A 22,892-nucleotide genomic window follows, 5' to 3' on the forward strand; every position below is an offset into this window, starting at 1 on the left:
AAAAAAGATACTGGATTAAATGGTAATAATGTGCTTAGTAGTATTTTCAAATAGTGTTTATTAAGGGCCAACCTTATGTCACTTACTATTTCTGACTGTGACCTGCAGACTAAGAAAATCACAATACAGAGTGCTATCCCATCAGGTAGGCAGAGCACTGTGAAAATTCAGAGACGTGAGTTGTTAATTATCCTTGGAAAGTGTTGAAGTCGGGGATCCAAGAAAAACGAGGCTCCAACCCAGATGAACAGAACAAGGGAATTCCAGGATGATAACTAGGCCTAGCCTGTAAGCCAACCAATCCTGATAAAAATAATAAACTGGAGGAGAAAGTGGGATTCAAGAAAACTGAAAGTATGATTGGGAACTTGGAAACCCCTGAGGTGATGAATGCAAACAAAAAAAATTAGAACATTAAGTTAATTAAATTTAAAATTTAGTAAGTTAAAAGTAGGAACTCCAAGGGAGGAAATGCCCAGAAAAGGCATACTACTAGTGTGACACAGCTTTTAATAGATTGACTGAACTACTGAGAGGTAGCTAAACACAGAGACTACATTTATTTATTTTTAAGATTTTATTTATTTATTTATTTGACAGAGATCACAAGGCAGAGAGGCAGACAGAGAGAGAAGGAAGCAGATTCCCCACAGAGCAGAGAGCCTAATGCGGGGCTTGATCCCAGGACCCTGAGATCACGACCCGAGCCGAAGGCAGAGGTCTAACACACTGAGCCACTCAGGTGCCCCCAGAGACTACATTTAAGCTAGAAATCCAAAAATACACCTCTCTGAATGACCCAGAGAAGAGAGTATAATCAGAGTGCTCCACTAGACCATAAGGAACAATATTCACATAATCTCATAGTGGGAACATTGCTCATTGGTTTTCAACTTTTAGAATCACCTTATCAACAAGCCAAAGTAGAATTAGCCATGATTATACAAAAGAATGAAAATATGATTAATTTTTTTCAATGTGAAAATAAAGGTAGGCAGGTGGCAGGAAGTAGAAGTGGGGAGCAGGGTGGACAGTAGGTTGGGTTACTAAAGGTCTCATTTTAGAAAACTGAGAGTCAAGAGATACTAAGCTGGTAGGACAAAGAAAATGCATAGTGACGCATAGTTCTGCGGAGGGGAGAGCAGCAGAGGGCCCGAGTATAGATACAATTCTATCAGGAGCCTCAGACAAGAGAAGAGAGAAGGCCAGTGGGTTTGTGAAATACATGCTCACTTTCCTACTAGCAATTAGATAGCCAGTTCCTAAGATGATACACCAAGAAATAATAGTCTAGCATATTCTTTTGGAAACACCTGGAGGTCACCAGAATTCCAACAAGAAAAATTGTTAAGAGTGATGATCTTGGGGGAACCGGCCTGGGGTTGGTGTGGGCCGAAGTGGGAGGGCCTGGCTTTTCTGTTTTAGTATTTCAGAACAATTTAACTATGTGAAGTATGTGCATGATTAGAGTGATTAAGATTTACAACTTCTGAAGAATAAGAATTTGTGAAAAGGAAAGCTTCCCTGAGAGAGTGGCGTGTGTGAATGAGTAGGAGGTCACCTGGAAGAAAGAGGGCAAGAGCATGTGGAGTGCTGGCACGGAATGTGGAACTACATGAGCAAAGGCACAGGGGCCTAAACGGGAATGATAGTCCTTGGGAACTTGACATTCAGCCGTCCGCAAGCCTTGGGTGTATAGATAGGATGGCACAGAAGAGAAGGATGACAAAGTAAGCTGGCACAACTAACAGAGTCTTCTGAGTGATGCAATGGAGTTTAGATTATGAGCTCCTTAAGCATGGGGTCTGTGTCATTTTTATTCCCCTGCATCCAATATGGAGTGTAGCACACATTCGTTGCCACCCCCACCCACCAAAATGTTTTCTAAATGAATGCAAAATATCTTGGGGGCAATGGGAAACCATTGCTTACATCTGTAAGCAGTAGCATTACTGGTTTCTAGAAGACAATTTTGAACTGAAAAAAGATGCATTGAGATTGGAGAAACTGAAACAGGGGCTGAATTAGGAGGCTCTGGGGTAAAAGGTCACGATGGTATAACTAGGACAGTGACAGTGGGAAGTGAGATGGGAAGACCCACTTATGAGATATCAGCAAGGGGTGAAGGAGACAGCAGAGGGATCAGTCCACAATGGCCCTGAAATCTCCAGCTGGGGAAACCAGGTACGTGATGGAACTATTGAGAAAAGAAAGTTGGGGAAAGGGACAGGTTGGAAAAGTGAGACAATAAACACAATTCTGAATACATTGAGTTTGAAAGACCTGAGGCTGATGTTTTTAAATTGGGACCACGAACCATTAATGGCCTATTAAATGTACTTGATGAGTTGAGACAAATTTTGTTTTAGAGTTAACTAGGTTCCAGGGGCTTGAACTCACAACCCTGAGATGAAGACCTGAGCTGAGATTACGAGTAGGATCCTTAACTGAATGAGCCACCCAGGTGCCCTGACACATATATTTTTAATGAAATGGAACATGATAGATTTCAAAGTATTTCCCGCATGGTAAAGTTAAGTGTTGTCTCCTAGAAGCTCTGTTTTCACTGTACACATACAGAGGTAACTGACACAGAATGTATTTTCTACCGTGTGTCAAAAAAATGTTTGAAGCCTTTGCCCTTGGACACGAGGCCAAACAAGTGGTGGGTGGAGTTGACTTACTCTGCTCAGAAGCTGTCTGTGCACATTTCTTTCCAGCTCTGTATTCAGTGACTTCACACTGGTAGCTTGAAATCAGCCAGAGGGAGGTTTCCTGCCACAGAAATCAGCAAATGCTACAAAATGAGCTTTTCTTTCCCTACAGTGAGCTAGCACATCTGGGTAGAACCATCTTCTGGGCCGTTGGTTACACAGGTCTGAAGCTCAGTCTTGGGCTCTGGGCAGAAGTAATTTATTTGGAAGTGAAAATGTTGGGAACGCATGGGATTAGTCGTTGAGGGTTTGCAGAGGAAGCAGAGGTAGAAGACAGAATTCTGAAGAACATCAACAGTCATGGACAGGAGGAGGAAGAGGAACTACAGAATGAAACTGAGAGAGGTTAGTCAACGTGAGGATAGGGAATGGGAGAGAGAAGCTCTGCAGAAGTCAATAGAGAAAAGAAGTTTTACAAGATACGTATCACCAACACTGTTGATTAGATAGAAGGAATGAAGACTGAAGGAAGGGTCAGGAGGCTCAGTACTAAGGAAGGCGTGGCAACTGCTAAAACTATTTGCATCGTAATAGAGGGGTATAGGCAGAGGATTAGTAAAGAGAAGTGGAGATACAAGGTTAGAGAGTGTAGACCACCTTTAAGATATCTGATGGAAGGGTGCCTGGGTGGTTCAGTGGGTTAAGCCGCTGCCTTTGGCTCAGGTCATGATCTCAGGGTCGTGGGATCGAGTACCGCAACGGGCTCTCTGCTTGGCAGGGAGTCTGCTTCCTTCTCTCTCTCTCTGCCTGCCTCTCCATCTGCTTGTGATTTCTCTCTGTCAAATAAATAAACAAAATCTTAAAAAAAAAAAAAAGATATCTGAGGGAGAATCAAAGGAGAGAGATAAGGGCCATAGCTTGGGTGAAAGGGCTTGAGCAGAATGACAATCTGGGGACTTCTCATGGGCCCTGCCTGAGGGTGTTTGAAACTTTCTGAGCTTCCTGCAGCCGGAATTCCCTCCTTAATCACAGAATCAGTCGGTCTGGTCCTGTGCGTCCCCGGTGATGTTTGCTGTTCCAGGAAGGAGGCCACAGATGCTTATCTGTCTTAGAAAACTGGAGAGCAGACTGGCCAAAGGCAAAGAAAATAAGGAAACTGATGGCCATTTGAAAGAAGATTTTTTTCGTAGTTAAGGTGTCATAATACTTTCTTGTTAGAAATCTAAACAAAACAAAGTAACAACACAGAAAGTGGGGGGGGTCCCCCAACCCTAACCTGATTAAGTAATTACTGAACATTTGGTCCATATCTTCCAGATATGGTGCAGTAATTAAAAGGGCTGAGTCAGACAGGCCTGGGCTTGAACCCAGCTCTAACTTTCCTAGTTCTAAAAGCCTTTGGCAAGTTAGATAGCCTTTTAACCCCTCGGCTTCCTAATCTGTACATAGAAATAATAATAGCGCTTGTATCAGAAGGCTGCAGTAAGAACTAAAAGGGATAATTCACGTAAGTTGCTTAGAACAATATTTGGCAAACAGAGTGAGCCACTGAAATGTATCTTTTTTATGTATATACAGAGACATGCACATTTATACATCTACACGCATATGGGAAAGAGAATTCATGTATATCAGTACACACATACATACGTGACATGAATAACTAGGAGGAACTGAAAAACATTGGTGACTTGAGTGGGTTGGAAGAAACTACCCTGAGGCAGAGTGACAGAAGTAGAAAGGTACAATGTCATGGTCAGAGGAAGGAATTTGAAGCACAAGACTATAGAGGTAAAGCACTCACTTCTAGGAGACAACAGGTCCCAAATGGTCATAGCTCTGAAGTTCTAAAGGATCTTTTACTCAATATTTTAGCCAATTCCAGGACTCATTATCCAAGCCAGGCTAAGCCTTCTTTCTTCTTTGGCAGTGTCTACATACCCTTTGTAGACTCGGTTTACTTAAAGACCCTGAAGCTGATGATGTCACCAGTGACTTGTTTGTATGTGTTCAGTAATTGGGCTAGATGGTCTGGCTTGTCAAACTGGTCTCCAGGAAATTTTTTCTTGCCCAAGTCATTGATAACCTTACTAACCCTCAATCAAGACGTAGGAAGCATTGTGCTACATCCAGGACTCCCAGGTTACTGTTAATGACACTGTGCTTCAAGGTGACGTGGCATGTTTTTGTTTTTTAAGATTTTATTTATATATAGAGAGAGAGATCACAAGTAGGCAGAGAGGCAGGCAGAGAAAGAGGGGGAAGCAGGCTCCCTGCTGAGCAGAGTGCCCGATGTGGGGCTCAATCCCAGGACCCTGAGATCATGACCTGAGCGTAAAGCAGAGGCTTAACCCACTGAGCCACCCAGGCGCCCCGTGACCTGGCTTTATTATCCAGTGGCCAAGCACAGTGTCAGCAACACCCTCCTTCCCATTCCTGCCATCACTATACTAATCAAGGTCCTCAAAAGCTCTACCCTTGACAATTACAAAGTGTTTCTTTTGTTTACATAAGTCACACATGCTCATTATATGAAAAAAATTTTTTTTAAAGATTTTATTTATTTATTTGAAAGAGAGTGAGAGAGAGAAGCAGAACCTCCACTGAGCAGGGAGCCCGATGTTGGGCTGGATTCCAGGACCCTGGGATCATGACCTGAGCCAAAAGCAGACACTTAACCAACTGAGCCACCAAGGCAGCCCTGGAAAAATGGTTTTTAATACCAATTTGGTTTATGTCCCATTAACCATTTCTCCACACAAGCAAGAACATACATATATCAAATTATTGGTCATTTTGTAAGATCCTATTTTAATTTAGCAGCATATTCCTAATATCCTAATATCCTAATATTAGGATAATATCCTAATATCCTAATATTCCTAATATCCTAATATTTTACCAAACTAATAGATACACATCAGTAGTATCAGTAGTATCAATTTAAGAGACTACATAATATCTTCCCTTACTGAAATTTGAGTTATTTACTAGAGATTTGGGTTATTCGTCATTTTTAGTTTTTGAAATAGCACTTCAGTGATGATCCTTACATTTTAACCCTTGTGACTATTTTTAATTATTTCTTTGTGTTAGATCCCTGGAAATGGATTTCTTGAATCACAGTGTATGCATTTTTATTGCCTTCGAAGTCTTTCTGTACACACATTACAAGTCCTCGTGGCAAACTGTCTAAAAATGTGGACTTAAAATTATTTGACTTCCCCACTCAGACACTGCCAATGTTTCCTGTTGCACATGGGGAGAAGTGAAGTCCAGATATCCTGACAGGGCAAGCACGGCTCTCCAGCAACTGGCCTCCTTTTCACCTAGGTCTTCTGTGTTCAACCCACTTTACGTGCAGCCATTCTGGATTCCATGTTGGGGCCTCCCATTTGCTGGTAGAATTTCTACTTTATTGGCCCAGATCCTGGCAGGAAGCACGTAGCATCCTCGACCTGGATGACTTGATGAGTGTTGGATTCGGGGACTATTTAGTGAGGGGAGAGTAGGATTTCAGGAACCCTGAAAGGCACAGTGCAGTGCCTTGAAATGTCTGGACAAGAGATGCTAGGCTGAAGGACTGACGGGTACCAAAGATCCCCTCTTTGACTAGCAGGCTTCGTGTAAGCTCCTACAGGATTGACATAGACAGAAGGGAACACATGATTTGGCAGTCACAGATGGAACCTGACACTCACCTTCACAGTTTCAGGTACAGGAACCCTGAAACCTCCCTGACATCTGGCTCCAACAGTAACACTGTCAGGAGCTGAGTCTGACCAGTTCTCACATTCAGCCCTCCACCAGCAGGAGACAAATCTGGCCTGAGTATGCTTAAGTCCTCGGCAAAATATATTCCAAACTTGATATTAAGACTGATGAGGAATGGGCGCCTGGGTGGCTCAATCAGTTAAGCATCTGCCTTTAGCTCAGGTTGTGTGTTCTCAGGGTCCTGGGATCAAGCCTCACATTAGGCTCCTTACTCAGTGGGGAGCTGGCTTCTCCCTCTCCTTCTGCCTTGGTGCTCTCTCTTTCTCTCTCAAATAAATAAATAAAATATTGATGAGTAATATCCCTAAAACATGAGGGTGATACCTAATGCACAAAGGCATTCAATAAATATCTCAGTCCTTCTTAGCCTTCCCGGGTGCCAGATCACCATTCAATCTACCTTATTGCATCACCTCCTTCACAACTATTGGTTTGAAGACTAAGTCTCTATGGGTCTGTTATTATTATCTTCTTTCGAATTGGAGGAAGGTAGAAGAAAATAAAATTGCAGTGTCCTGAGCAGGGGGCAACAGTAAGCAGTAAATATGAAAGGGAATGGCAAAGCAGCCCAGCCCACCCTTGAACTTGTGGTCACCGTGCATCTACCCTGGTTAGGGTGAGAGAGACAGTAAGCCATGTACTGAAACACAGTAGCAGTGTGACTTGAATTAAATAACAGGATGTCAACGGGTCCCAACATTCTCATCTCTAAAATGAATTTTTGAATCATGATTTCTAGAATCTGTCCCAGATCTAAAAATGGTTTTTTAAAAAAGATTTTATTTATTTATTTATTTGACAGAGATCACAAGTAGGCAGAGAGGCAGGCAGAGAGAGAGGAAGGGAAACAGGCTCCCTGCTGAGCAGAGAGCCCAATACAATGTGGGGCTTGATCCCAGGACCCTGAGATCATGACCAGAGCCAAAGGCAGAGGCTTTAACCCACTGAGCCACCCAGACGCCCCTAAAAATGGTTTCTATGGACAAGATACTCCATGGAGGTTAACTCAGTCAGAAATGTTAGTTTCAGTGTCTGAGCCGGGGTGAACAAAAACCAATAGCTGGGCCACAGGTATTGCCCAGCGGTCTCTGCCATCCCTCACAATATGAGCAAGAGACCTTTGAGGGTAGATTTTTGACATTAACCCCAGATGGAAGTTATTCATTCAGTCACAATCTGAAAAAATTAAAATGTCGATACAAATGGCACACAAAGCTTTATAAAAGTAAGACCAAGATAAATCCTCATCTTACAAAAATATTAATTATTTGTATAATAACAAGAATTGTATCCCTGCTAATGGGATACTGAATTTGCATGGTAAATGCTTTTCAATATTCTGTCTTTTACTTTGGACTTTCTTCTCAAAGAAGAAAGGAACACCAGTGCCTTGTTCTCTAGAGGCCCAACACAGTGGCTGGCAGATACAAGGCATTCAATAAATACATGTGGGGTGAAAGGTACCAGAGAAAGGGAAGGGGAAAGAAAAAAGAAAGAGAGAGAGAAGAGAGAAAGGGGAGGGGGAGGAAGAGGAGGTGGGGGGAGAAGAGGAGGAGGGGGACGTAGGAGGAAGAGGGAATAGGAGGAAGGGAGGAAGAAGAGGAGGAGGAGGAGGGGAAGGAGGAGAAGGGGGAGGAGGGGGAAAAGGGGAAGAAGGAAGAGAAGGAAGGAAGGATAGGAGGGAGGCAAGAGGAAGGCAGGAAGAAGTCCTCTTAGACCAGCATCATCATAAAGATACGTGATGCTAGAATAAGGAATCAAAAAGAAGAGACAAGGAGAAAGGACCTGAGGATTTTCTCCCTCCCTCCCTTTCTTCCTCGACTCTGTTCCAGGCGCTGTATAAATTATTTGAGTTACTCATCTTCCATTGCCTTATAAGAAAAGTGTTAAAACCTCATTTTATTAGTGAGAAATAAGAGTTTCAGCAAAGTTAAGGGACTTCCCAAGATCTCACCCCGGGGTCTAAAAGTGAGGGGCCCGATTGTCTCCACCACCCCATCGTGGTTACCAAGCAGCTTATCTCCCTCACAGTCCCCTGTGGACTGGCAATCCCCCCCCCCCCCCGCCGCCCCCCGACCCCGGCCAACCCAATTTTTATGCATTTTGATCAAATGCTATTTGGAGAGAAGCTGTCAAGGACCAGAAAAGCAGACTGGGCATGCTGGCCAGATTGGGTGGAGTCAGAGCGGCAGCACCCCCTCCACCAGCGGGCACCCCTTCTCCGGAAGCTGACGGTGATTGGCAAGCTTTAATGAGGAAGGAGGGGCCAGTTTCCATGGCGTGAACACAACAGAGTTCTGACCCTTAAGACACCTGCCGCTGCTGAGCACTTCAGATTTCAAACAAGATAGTAAGTATTTTTATATTATCCTGCCTTCAGATGTTTACTACTTATTGCAGATCATTCATGTTTATTAGCACTTCTATCTACTGACTAGTTTTTACATTTAAACACCTGTACCAGAAAGACAGACATTCCCATATACTTAATGAAATATACAAAGATTTAGGTGAAGGAAAATTTGCTAAATTTCAGTAGTCAGTTGTAGGTTAGTCAATTGGGTGTTTTTTTACAAATAATTTTTTTAAGGAAATCTCTAATACTGTTATTTATTTTTTAAACAGCTTTATTGACATATAATCCACAAACGATAAAATTCATTTAGTTATAATACACAATTAGTGGATTTTAGTACATTCCAAGTTATGAAAGCATCACTCTCCACTGTCTAATTTTAGACAAAGAAATCCAATACTCAATAGGAGTCGCTTCCTATCCCCACCGCATTCTAGTTCTAGGCCACCAATACTCTATTCTCTGTATCTATGGATTTGCCTGTTCTGGACATTTCACATAAATGTAACTACACTATATGTGGTCTCTTGCGCCTTGCTTCTTTTATTTTGCATGTTTCCAAGGTTCTGCTATATTGCAGCAGGTGTCAGTACTTTGTTGGTGTTTTAGTGTCAGATAATAGCATATGTGTGAGTTCCCACACTTTATCCATGCATGCATCCACTAATGGACGTTTAGGTTGTTTCCACTTTTTGGCTACTATGAATTATGTAACTTGTAAACATTTATATGCACGTTTTTGTGTGAACCTTTATTTTCATTTCTTTTAGGTATATACCTAAGTGTGGAGTTACAGGTCATATGATAACTCTACGTCTAACTTTTTTTTTTTTTTTAAGATTTTATTTATTTATTGGACAGACAGAGATTACAAGTAGGCAGAGAGGCAAGCAGAAAGAGAGAGAGAGGGTAGCAGGCTCCCCACTGAGCAGAAAGCCCTATGTGGGACTCAATCCCCAGACCCTGAGCCAAAGGCAGAGGCTTTAACCCACTGAGCCAGCCAGGCACCCCTCTACATTTAACTTTTTGAAGGACTGCCAGAGCGGTTTCTCCATTTTATATTCCTACCATGTGTATGAGGGTTTCAACTTCTCTGCATCCTGACCATCCCTCACATTGTCTGTCTTTTTGATTACAGCTATCTCAGAGGGTGTGAGCCGTGTGTCAGTGTGGTTTTGATTTGCATTTCCTTCATGACTAATGAGGTTGTGCATCTTTTCACGTGCTTATTATTTGGGACGTATTTCTGTGAGCATATTATTTTGGAGAAACTTCTGCTTATATTCCCTGACCACTTTTAATTGAGCTATTGTTTTATTGTTGAATTGTAAGAGTTCTGTATGTATTCTGGATACAAGTCTCTTATCAGATATATAATTTGCAAGTATTTTCTCCCATCCTGTAGTTCCCTTCATACTTTTTCAAAGGTATTTTTTACAGAAAAAAAAAAAGTTCTTAATTTTGGTGAAATTCAGCTTATTTGTTTATTTTTTCTTTTGTGGCATATGTTTTTGTTGTCGTAACTATGGACCAGTGCCTAATGCAATGTGATGCTTTACTCCTGTGTTTTCTTCTAAGAATTTTGTTTAAGGTCTTATGTTTAGGTCTGTAATCCGTTTTTAAAAATGGAATCCAATTTTTAAAAAATTTTATGTATGTATGTACTTATTTATTTAAGACACACAGAGAGAGAGAACAGGTAGGGAAGGAGCAGAGGGAGAGGGACAAGTGGACTCAACACTGAGCACAGAGCCTGACGCAGGGTTCGATCCCAGGACCCTGAGATCAGGACCTGAGCTGAAACCCAAGAGTGGGATGATCATTCAATTGAGCCACCCAGGCACCCGTAGGTCTGTAATCCATTTTAAGTTAAGTTTTGTATATGGCCTGAGGTAAAGGATTGACTTCATTCTTGTGCATGTGAATATCCAATGGCGTCAGTACCATTTGGAAAGATAATTTTTCCTCATTGACTTTTTCTGGCACCTTCACTGAAAACCAATGGACCATAAACGTAAGCATTTATTTCTGGACTCTCAAGTCTATCCCATTTCTCTCATATATGTATCTTAATACCACATGTACGTACCACAAGTACAATGAATGTACTTCATTCCTATCACATGCTGATTACTGTAGCTCTGAAGTCCGTTTAGAAATCAGGAAGTCTGAGTCCTCCTACTTTGTTCTTTTTTTTTAAACTTTATTTTACTTTTTTCAGTGCTCCAAGATTCATTGCTTATTGTTTTGCAAAATTGTTTTGCCTGTTCTGAGTCCCTTGCATTTATTTCCTTATGGGTTTTTAGGATTGGTTTGGTATGAACTCAAGTGTGAAACAAATGGGCCGATTTTAAACCGGTTCAAAGGTTTGTGTGAAAGGCAAGCAGGGGCTTCAAGACATTGACTCTAGAAACGGTTTGGCTTTTTGTGAGAGCTGCAGGTTAGAAATCTGCTAGTTCTTTTGCTTACTATGTAACATTCATCCAGTGCTCCAGTATAAGAGTTTTCTACCAAAACAAATCAGCCAAAAAGACCAAGTGCACCCCATGTCGTCTTCTGTTACCTAGCATGGACTGCGTGCTTGCTTCATGCAAAAAAGCATGTTCTTGTCTGATACAGTTAAAGATTTTGAAGCACTTCAGCTGAGGCCCGGGCCTCCATTTTTTTTTTTTAAACCTACCAGTAATTCTCATGTAGTTCTTCAGAGAAGAACAGCAGCTACATCCTTACTGCCTCTCCCTTACCTCAAGTCTCCCCACTGCCTTAGAGCCCGAGAGATATGGCTCTTCAGTGTGGTCTATAAACTGGGAGTTGTGGTGGGGACTTGTCATAAACGATGATCTCAGGCCTCATCTTAGACCAGAATCTGCATTTTATCAATATCCCAGATACTATATATGGACCAGAGGTTGGTAAACTATGGTCTAAAGGCCAGGTGTGGCTCATGGTCACCTCCTATGATGTGGCCTTCTGTGGGCCTTCCCTGTGAGCTTTGGAGAGCCAACTGCTCCCTCGTCTATACCTAGCACTTGTGTGCTGAGCCCACAGCTGTGCCTAGCCTCTGCCCAGGGCCCTGCTGGTTACCACCTACATTTTGGGAACTATGCTGTTGGCAGTTTCTGGTCACTGATCAGTAGAGTTAGTTCAATCAAGTCACCTTGCCTCCCTCGAGCTTTTAGCTTGAAATGGTTGGGCTCTCGGAAAGGAGAGACAGCATGCTGGGATCTGGGCGCCACTGAGGTGGAAGGAGAATGACCACCCTCCCCGCCAGACCCCTCCCCCTTGAGCTGGTTGCTCTGCCCCCTGAGAACATCTCCAGCTGAGGGCTACTGAGCACAAAGCATGCTCACCCACCACCCACACCCCTTCTTCTCCCAGGATGGTCCACCCCGGGCTGGAATTTTTCTCTTATCTCATAATAGTTATGTAATGTTACGTAATAGTCTTGATGTTTGCCTCTTGGCCCAATTTTGGCTAAAAAATTTTGTACCCCACCCGTTACAGGAAGCATTGATTTATCCTTGGTCTGTACATCAAAGTTGCAGCTGCTTGTCCTTTGCCTCCCCCGTAGATACGCTGTGCCTGAGTTGGATCTTCCCCCACTGCCAGGGCCTAAGATGACTCTTACTCACCCCTTCCGGACCCAGCTTAGGTCACTTTCAGAAAAAAGGTGCCTTTTACTTCCTGTCCTGGGGAATGGTCCTTTCCCCAGGCACCGCCATCAGAACACCTCAGAGATAGCATGTTAACTGTGCTATATACTTCTGTCTCACTCTAGGGATGTCCTCACATTTCAATGACATCAATAGGTCTGATATGAGGTTCAAGAATTCGAATTTCTAGTCAATTCCTGGGTGGTGCTGCTGCTGGGCCACGGTATGTCTGGCTGACTCCAAACTCTTCTTGAAATCTCAACTTGCTGGGGTCAGAGAGACATTCCTCCTGGCCCCCCGTAAGTGGCTCTCTCCTCATTCTTTTCTTCTGCCCGAGCCCCTTATTTTATGTTTTTTTAAAAAAAATTTTATCTATATTTTTTATCTATATTTTATCTTATGTTTATGTCAGTAATTCTCAAACGTTTGGTTTTAGGATTCCTTTACACTCTTAAAAACTACTGAGAACCCCAGAGAGCTTATGTTTATATGGATTAAAGTTATCAATATTTAATTTATTAGAAATTAAAACTGAGAAAAAATTTAAATGTTTACTACATCACTTTAAAAATCATAATAAGCATAATATACAGTAACATGAATGATATTTTTATGAAAAACAATATATTTTCTAAAGCAAAAGAAGTGAGAACAGCATCGTTATTATGTATGTATGTAAGTATGCGTGTCTGTAGTCGAATTTCTTTACTATGTGGCTCAATAGGAGACAGCTGGATTCTTAGATCTTCTGCATTCAATTTGTTGTTTTCATTGAAATACAGAAATAAGGGGCGCCTGGGTGGCGCAGTCGGTTAAGCATCTGCCTTTGGCTCAAGTTATAATGCCAGGGTCCTGGATGGAGCTGCATGTAGGCTCTCTGCTCAGCAGGGAGCCTGCTTTTCCCTGTCCTGCCTTTGGCTTCCCCTGCTTGTGTTTTCTCTCTCTCTCTCTCTGTCAAATAAATAAATAAATAAAATCTTAAAAAAAAAAAATAGAAAGAAAATCTGGTTCCACACATATATAAAATTGGAAAAGGGTAAAGTATCTTATAACCTTTCCAGATTACTGTGGATATTTGTCTTGGATACTACACCAAAGCTGGACGGCGGTAGTGCTTTACAAGTTAAGTTGGAATCTGAAACAATCTCAGTGTACTTTTCATACTTTTCACTTAAATCCATTGTCCTATCTTGAATGGGTCTCTTTACCCAGGCATGATTTTTGTAACATCATATGCTTATCATTTGTTCATGGAGTTATGCAGACTTTACATATGTTGACACATTTCATTATACAATATTTTAAAATCATTTTTATTAAGTCATGTAATCAAGGGTTAATATTTATTCAAAAAATAACTCTCACTACTTTAGTGTCTTTATTGAAACTAGCTACCTTTTTTTTTTTTTTTTTTTTTTTGACTCTCTGCTGGTGAATGTCTAATCTAGTTCGGTGTCACTGCCACTGCCTTGCTTTGTGCTAAGGTACCAGCTGCTTTCTACATTACTGCTTTTGAACTATCAGGACTAATGTCAGCACAGTGAACAAGGCCAATGACATTTTAAAATTATAATGAAAACAGTTTTGACCTCATGGTTGTTCTGAACGAGTCAGGATTCCTAAGCCTCTGTAGACTATAGTTTGAGAATTGTTGGTTTATGTCTCAATGTAAAAAATTTGTAAGCATTTTATATGCATGTTTACATCTTGTCCATCTGAATTGGTGTGCCAATAGTATTAAATTTCTGTGGAGTACCTGCTCTGTGTCCAGTCAGTAAATTTTTCACATGGATTGTCCTTGGATACTGACAACAACTCTGGCAAATTATACCCATGCTATAGATGAAAAAGGTAACACACAGAATTACACAACTGATTCAGAATCATACTACTAGCACTTTGGAATAGAAGTAGGGAATAGCACTGAAAAGTGTTTTGAGGCCAAATAGAAAATCCCAGCCCTTGAGCTTATCCTGTATTCCTGTAGGCAGAGGGGAGCCATTGACAGTTCTTCGCAGGGGACTGGCATATACTAACCACCGTGGCTGAAATCCAATTGCACCCTCAGTAGAACACACACACATGCAAATTTGTGAGGTAAGAAAGGAAGTAAATGATAAGGATTCCTATGCAATCACTTACTGGGAATAAAGAATTATTGAGAATTTCCTAAGCGGTATGTTTTTCCCACAGTTGTTTTTGTCATGGAATTGACCAAAATGTCGGACATGACAAAGCTCCACCAGGCTGTGGCTGCAGGGGACTACAATTTAGTGAGAAAGATTTTGAAAAAAGGTCTCTGTGACCCAAACTACAAGGATGTGGACTGGAATGACCGAACCCCCCTTCACTGGGCGGCAATCAAAGGTGAGTAGGCAATGCCTAGGTAGAGTCCATCCCCTTGGGTCCACCGTTCATGGAGTTACCAGTCAGTAGTCTGTGTAGGTAGAGGAAAGAGCATCACTTGAGAGCTAAATGGAGCATATCAACCCTGGCCCCACCACTTACTGGTTGTAGCAACTTAAGCAACTTATTTAATATCTCTAGGCTTTAATTTATTCACCTACATAATGGGAGCAGTGATTACCTGGAAGTCTTAGGGTGATGATTCATTCAGTAAGATAATGGGTGCGCACCAGCTCATAGTTTGCTCTCAACTAATATTAGTGCTCTGCCTTCTTGACCTCCAACATGGAAGGTAGGACAAGGACTCTGTCTTGTTCATTACTGTACCCCCACGCCTCACATGGCTCAGTTACAGAACTGGAGGAGGGTAGTGTGCAAAAGCTCAGCCATTGGGCTTGTCAAGGCCTTCAGCAATAAAACACCATCGAAGAACATTCAGGAAGACTGTGTTATAGTCAACTTTGCTTTTAAAAAACCTGTTTTGATTTCTGTATGAAGAATAGATTGGCAGGTAGCAAGACTGGCTTCAGAGAAATCAGTTGGGAGAATTTTGCAGAAATTTGAGCACAAAGTGAAGGTAGTTATACTAAAGAAGCTTTTAGTGAACATTTGCTGTGTGCTGGGCATCACGATGTGTAGCTTTGGCTGTGGTTTCACTTGGACTTAAAAGAACTTGGGGAGGTGAGTCATAACACTTTTCACTTACAACTGAGGAAACCTGAGCCTCAGACCTCTGTTTCTTGTCTGGGATTCCACACTTAGCAAGTGGTACTTACTGGGAGATATGAGTCCACACCTGTTGGACCCCAAACTGTGTGTTTTTAATCTGCACTAGCTATAAAGTAAGTGGGACTTAAAATATTTTTTATTGAGGTATAATTGATATGCAACATATCAGTTTCAGGTATACAACATAATTAAATTTTTCTAGATATTATGAAATGACACCACAACTTCACTTTAAGTGAAGTTAAAATCCATCACCACATGTAGTTACAAAAAAAGTTGTAGTTTTTTTTTTTTACAAAAAATTTCTTGTGATAACTTTTAAAATCTCTTAGCAGCTATCAAATATGCAAGACAGTATTACTAACTATAGTCACCCTGCTGTACATTACATCCCCAGGACTGACTTATTTTATAACTGATGTTTGTACCCTTTGACCCCTGTGCCCATTTCTTCAACCCCTCCCCTCCCCCACCTCTTAGTTCACTGTACCTATGATCTTGGTGTCCCTTTGTTTTTTTAGATTCCACATATAAGTGAGACCATATAATATTTCTCTTTCTCTATCTGGCTTACTTCCTTTAGCCTAACACCCTCAAGTTCCATCCATATTGCTGCAAAATACTTGCTTTTGAATCACCCCTGAAACTGCCCAAAGTGGAGTGAGCCTTACCAGTGCCCACATGGGCTTGCGTAGGGTGATTCAGGGAAGCAAGATTCCTAGGAAGGGCCTGTGGGAATGGATGGAGAAAGGGAGTGCCCTGGAGGGAGTAGAGGGAATCTTTGCAGAGCCCAGGACTCTGGAAGGAGCATGGTTCATGAGTTGAGGGTGGAGCACTGAGTCCCCAGTAAGAGAGGGAGAAAGAGGAGGGGATGATGCTAGGAGGCTGGAAGGGCCCAGAGCAAATGTCATTCCTTCTTTTACCCTATCTAGGCCATCTCTGGCCTCACTGGGGCAGAGACATTTTAATCTCAACCTCCTCCTCTTTCTTCTTGCTACATCTAAGGGCACATGGAGGTGATTCAGGTCCTTCTAGAATATGGAGCCAGGCCCTGCCTGGTAACCGATGTGGGCTGGACCGCAGCTCATTTTGCAGCTGAGTCAGGCCATGTGAACGTGCTCAAAGTTCTCCATGGACTGCATGCTCCCATCGATGCCCCCGACTTCTTTGGAGACACGCCAAAGAGGATTGCACAGATCTACGGGCAGACCGCCTGTGTGGCCTTTCTGGAGAAGTAAGTTTCATTTATTTCCTGTTAGAGAGATGACAGAGAAGCAGGAGCCCGGAGTCAAGGTCTTTGCCAACTCAGTGGTCTGTGGTCCATGAAAATGAAAAAAGCAAATTCAGCCCACTGTCATTTGAGTTGTTTTCTTAAAGATTTTTTTTTTTTTTACTTATTTGACAGAGAGAGATCACAAGTAAGCAGAGAGGCAGGCAGAGAGAGAGGAGGAAGCAGGCTCCCTGCCGAGCAGAGAGCCCAATGTGGGACTCCATCCCAGAACCCTGAAATCATGACCTGAGCCAAAGGCCCAACCCACTGAGCCACCCAGGTGCCCTGAGTTGTTTTTATTTTTTTTTCCCTGAAATGACTGGTTTGGGTGGAAACTATATTGTTTTAGATGATGTGAAATCTACTATTTTTATATGATGCTAAGATTACAATTATCATGACACATATTTACAATAATTTTAACAATATATAACTTAAAGTTATTGTTTTAGATTATACAAAAATTATCTCAGATAAGAGAGGTGGGACACAAGCTTGAAATGGGTCATGGTACAAGATTCATGGAGCCCCTTCCGATTCTTGAAAGGTATTCCAATTAGCTGTGTGACCTTGGGTGTTTTTAAGTCACCTTGCTGAGCCTCAGGTTTCTCATATCAAAAATGAAGCTGGTGAATTAGGCTCTGAGTGGTAAGGGCCCTCCTACCTTTGAAAACTTCTATTCATCTACGAATCTTCTACTCACACAGTCACCAAAGATCATGAATTTTCTAGCAGTTATTAATTTTTTCTCTTACCCACTGCATTCAAATAGAATTAAATATCAATTATGTACTTGACAGGTACAGCATTGGGAGGGATGGAATTGGGGAATTTATAATCTGGTTGAGTTAATAAGTAATTCATATAAGAGGCAGTAAAGTAATTGAATGAGGGCAGCGTTGCTTGAAAACCAAAATAAGATCCATAGCAAATCTATCATTAGGGCAGCTCAGGGTGGGAAGGGGGAAATAACTGTATAATGCCTTTGTAAGAATTCACAAATGAAGTTATTTTCTGGAAGTTAAACTATCAAAAGAGTTGCTTATGATGAGATTAGATATCTGTAGGAGTAACCCAAGAGACCTTCTCTTAACAGTGATGTCTGTATTAAAAATTTTCAAAATCAGGAGTGCCTGGGTGGCTCAGTTGGTTAAGAGCTTGCCTTTGGCTCTGGTCATGGTCCTGGGGTCCTGGATCAAGCCCCATGTCGGGCTCCCTACTCAGCGGGAAGCCTGCTTCTCCCTCTCGATCTGCCAGTTGCTCCCCCTGCTTGTGCTCTGTCTCTCAAATAAACAAATAAAATCTTTAAAAACATATTCCAGATCATAATCAAGTTGATTTTGGGGGTAAAAGAAGGAGATCCTTGAGTCCTAACTTGAAGACTCTTCTCCCCAACCCTGCACCATCTTCTACATTCAGTGACCTCTATCCATTATGGACCTCAGCACCTACAACATTGTTCTCTGAACTTCTAAAAACTCTAACATATCACTCTGCAACCATAGCTCTCTTTCTTCATTTTGCCGGTTCCTGGATCATCACACAGGTATTCACTTGCAGACCTCTTCTCATTCACCTTCTTTCCCTCCCAAATGATCCCAGCCTGAAGGTTTCACGGTTTTCCATCTGTCTGCCAATTGGACACCATGATAGACCACCTCTTCCCCTCTCTTTCCAGGATTCTTAAATTTTCAACCCTTGATCCTCCTGTACCATGTGGCCCAGAATTCCCAGCCTTGTCTCAGTCTCCGTCTTCTCCGTGCCTGTGCTTAGTCTGGGAAAGAAAAGCCCACAAATAATTTCATAGGTACCACCAGAAGTTCTGGGATTTCTGTCTTCAGCTGAGCTCTCGGAACAGTTTGATGATCTGTCTCCCTGTCCTGCTCCTTTGCTGACAGTTCACTTCCCCATCTCCCCAGCCTGTCCCTCAGAAAGTAGGCTTTCTACTGCATAGAGAGTATTGAAGTCAAGGGTTTATACATTTAAACCCCTTCCTACATGTTGTCCCTCCCTATGCACCCTGACCCAAACCTTTCTATCTCCTACAACGTCATCGTTCCTGTATTCTTTGTTGCATCTTTTATTCTCCTATATTTTTAGTTTTTTTTCTATTCCTTCCCCCTTAGTCCTCTGTGGCCTTTGAACATGTTCAAATAGATCTTATTGAACAAACACACAAATATTTAGAGGTCCTTCTACTGTCTGCTGTTTCTTTCTTCTTCCTGCATTTTTTTTTTTTTTAAGATTTATTTCTTTATTTGAGAGGGGAGAGGAAGGTGCAGAGGGAGGGGGAAAGAGAGTCTTAAGGAGGCTGCACGCTGAGCATGGGGACCTACGTGGGGCTGGATCTCTTCCTGCATTTCTGTGCTACTTAAATGTCAATCTATGTGATTAAATGTCAATCTATGTGGGTGTCTTCCTCACCCACCTTTGCATTTCTTTTCCGTGTCGTACTGAATCAGCGCTCATCCAGGGAGATCTCTGTTGCTAAATCAATGGCCTCTTCCCAACTCCCATCTTCCCTGCACTTATTTTGATATCTGGTTACTCTTCTCTTTTGGATGTCTCTTTGAATAACTCTTTCTCTTCTCTGGTGCTGTTCTCTCCTATTTCTCCTTCCCCTGTCTCATCATTTCTTCTCATGATTTTCTTGAGCTCCTATTTTCGCATGCCTGAAAGAGGCTGAAATTCCTCAGGATCCTGTCCTTGGTTGTCCTCGGCTGACTCTTTCTGCAAAAATCCCAACCCCTCCCTGGTGATTAGTGGGTGGATGAGGGTGACACGTGATCTCAGCACAACTGAAGCGGAGGAGGAGTGGTTCTCCAAAGAGTGGGGGGTTGTCAGTATGAGGAAAAGTGGGCAGGCAGAGCTGAGCAGACAAAAACAACAAAGGTCAGCCACATCACGCGTAAGTCATTTCTAGTGATCGTCATCTTCCAAGAGGAACTTCTTTTTCGACAGTTTACAGGGTTCAGAGAGAAGCGATCCTGATTAAGGGGAAATTGACCTTGAAAGACAGCTAAGATCTGACTAATGAAGGAGGGAGAAAGATTCTTGATTTGGAGTGAAGGCCTCAAGTTGGAAATAGGGTGTGTGGATGTGTGAGGACGTGCAGAGGTAGTGGGGGGACAGGGACCAGGAGGAATTTCCTAATGCCTCTTGTTGCAAGCAGGAGGGCTCCTGGGCGAGGGTGATGAAGAGAAAGGATATAAGAGAACGTCAGAAGAAGCCTAGATAGTATTTGACCATTTTCCAAGTAAATCTCTTTTTCAACCAATTTTTTTTTTTAAGATTTTATTTTATTTTTTTGACAGAGAGATCACAAGTAGGCAGAGAGACAAGCAGAGAGAAAGGAGGAAGCAGGCTCCCCACCAAGCAGAGAGCCTGATGCGGGGCTCGATCCCAGGACCCTGGGATCATGACCTGAGCCGAAGGCAGAGGTCCTAACCCACTGAGCCACCCAGGTGCCCCTCAACCAATATTTTTGAGCCCTACCATGCAGATGGCTTTGAACCAGATGTTAAAAAGGATTTAGAGTTGAATCAGAGACAGAGCTGGACATTAAGTTCCTGAGAGAGGAGATACTTGTTTACAGAAATAGCATGAATATAGGATAGAAAGTGGCAAAGGTGGAAAGAACAGGGTGGTCTCAATAAAGAGCGGTCACTTCTAGCTGTTGAGGGGATGCGGACTGAGGGGCAAACGGATTTGCTCTCTTCTCATTGAACTGTGCTTTTTGCACTCTACTTCAGACCATACTTTCATATGTTTCCCCTTGTCCATGTGTATATGATGATTGTTTCACCTATTTCCCTATTATCTATTCTATTGTTCCATATCTATCATCTGTCCATATAGATCATCTCTCAGTATTCTTTCCTCAAATCCATCTACACATACCATACACACGTGATTACAAGTCCTTTTTATTTCTTTTATATATGTTTCCATACTTTAAAATCTTACATGACAAACAGACATGGTTTTATAATCAGGATAAAATACAATGGGAAGAGAAAGGAAGGAAAGCCGCCTCCTGCTAAGATTCTGGAGGCTCCATACATGTGAATGCTTTAGAATTAGCAGCCCCTTCCTCAGGCTAAGTGCCTGTCCTTGATTCTATGAATGTCCCACTCAGGGGCTTGCCACTTTCCTTCATGTCACAGCCATGTCCTTAGTGTCTGAGGCATCCTATAGGTGCACTGGGAGATGTTGGAACTCAGCCTCCTTCCTTCTCTCCTGGACTGCTGACGTGGCCAGCCTGTGTGCAGAGGGTGGGAAGTGGGGCCCATGCTGCAGAGGAGACAGGCTCTCCTGGCCAGCTGGGAGCTGAGGGCCACTGCCTTCCCCCTCTCCAGGGCTGAGCCCGAGTGCCAGGACCATCGGCGCACCGCCAGGCAGAAGGGGCTGCCTCTGGACCAGCAGGACGAAGACTGGGATGCCAAGAAAAGGGAGCTGGAGCTGTCTCTCCCTTCCTCAAATCGAAACACTGATAAGAAAATGAATAAAACAATTCGAGTCCCCACTAGGCCTGGCCATATGAAGGAGAGACGGGCGTGAGAAGGACAGCATCCTCGGCGGCTCTAGCACGCAGGTTGGCTGCGGGGGACTATCCCTGGACCAGAGTAGGAGTTGTGAGATCTGTACCATCATTATGTGATGTTACTTAGAGACCGTTACCCAGATGACTTCTTTTGGTAGCTCAGCACCTGCCATTGGCTCTGAAGCCTTGCTGGGTGTTCTCTGCTGGAGCAGCTGCCTCCCTGCTGAGGCGCACTGTCCCCAGGAATTGCCAGGAATAGCCAAGCATTCGCTGCTTGTACGTGGTCACCAGTCATTTGCACTGTCAGCATCCTCTGGCCCCGCTGTGTTGTTATAGAATTTCAGGAGGCAATGAAAGCACTCACCCTAAGGGAACTTGATTGTTGAGATGAAAAACAAACAAAAAAGTAGTAATAAAATCTCAGAAATTTCCTACCTACTCAGTACAGTTAATCGGTGACAAATATGATTTGTTGTCCCATAAACGAAGCAAAGAGGTGAACAAAGGTAGCTCCCAGCTTCCAGCTATGGCTTTCCTGCATGGGGTGGAGGGCCGCAATCCCAGAGCGGTCATTTCTACCAATGACCACTTCCCCATAGGAGTAGAGATCCGGGCGATAGACCAGCTTGGTGAGCGAGAACTGGGAGCACGGGCGAGGATTCGTTCCCTCCCACGTAACAAGCGAGGGGTAGCACGAGAACTAGGATGTGCGAATCCGTCTTTACTGTCTGGTGTGCGTGTTAGGAAATCTCAGTACAGATCAGGTTATTTCCAGTTAAAATGTCACATCCAACCTGAGATGTGCTCTCCATGTGAAATACGTATCAGATTTTGAATACTTAGAACAAAAAAGGTAAAGTGGTTCATTAACAATATTATTGATTATGGGTTGAAATGATCATATTTTGGATAAAATATGTCACTGGCAGGAATTTTGCTCTCTTTCTCTCCACTTTTTAAAATACGTGGCTGCTAGAGTGTTTAAAATTACGTGGCTGGCTTGCTTTATTTTTGTTTTGTTTTGTTCTGTTCTGTTCCATTTGGCGGGGGGGTTGTTTGGGCTATCCGATAGTCCTACAATAGAAACCAGAAAATATTTAGAGCCTCCACCAGACAGCTGGCCTGATAGACTCCAATTAATAGTTTTTCTACCTAAATCAATGTCTTTGGGCACCTAACATCCTCATTACACTTTCCTCAATTAATGCTTATGTTAATACAGGCCATGCTTGGTTTGGATTCTCTGAAATGAATAAATGCTTGAACCTCCGGTAGGAAAGTCGTACAGCTACGGAGGATACCTTTTCTAGTGTTTGTATCCACCCTGAGCATCAATCCCCTTTCTCTGTGCTCAGCAAGTCCCAGAGGTGGTTCCTGCTTGCTGTGCTCCTGTTGGTCCTCAACCGGGGTACGAACTTTGGAAGACACCTGACTCAAGCTGGACCACTCAGATTCTTCTCCTGGGAGCCAGCTGGTTCTGGCATCTGAGACTAGGCTCTGGGTACAG

General features: G+C 42.7%; 1 protein-coding gene across 1 annotated transcript; it reads left to right on the forward strand.

The window, feature by feature from the left end:
* The first annotated feature begins 8,590 nt into the window (after positions 1-8,590).
* ANKRD66 (ankyrin repeat domain 66) lies at positions 8,591-21,819 on the forward strand. The gene is made up of 4 exons (XM_082729714.1): positions 8,591-8,778; positions 14,631-14,804; positions 16,578-16,806; positions 21,201-21,819. Exons 2-4 carry the CDS (start codon positions 14,642-14,644, stop codon positions 21,400-21,402), a joined length of 594 nt encoding a protein of 197 aa, XP_082585840.1. The 5' UTR covers positions 8,591-8,778; positions 14,631-14,641; the 3' UTR covers positions 21,403-21,819.
* Positions 21,820-22,892: the final 1,073 nt, after the last annotated feature.

The sequence above is a fragment of the Mustela nivalis genome (assembly GCF_964662115.1).
Source record: "Mustela nivalis genome assembly, chromosome: 5".
NCBI lineage: Eukaryota > Metazoa > Chordata > Mammalia > Carnivora > Mustelidae > Mustela > Mustela nivalis.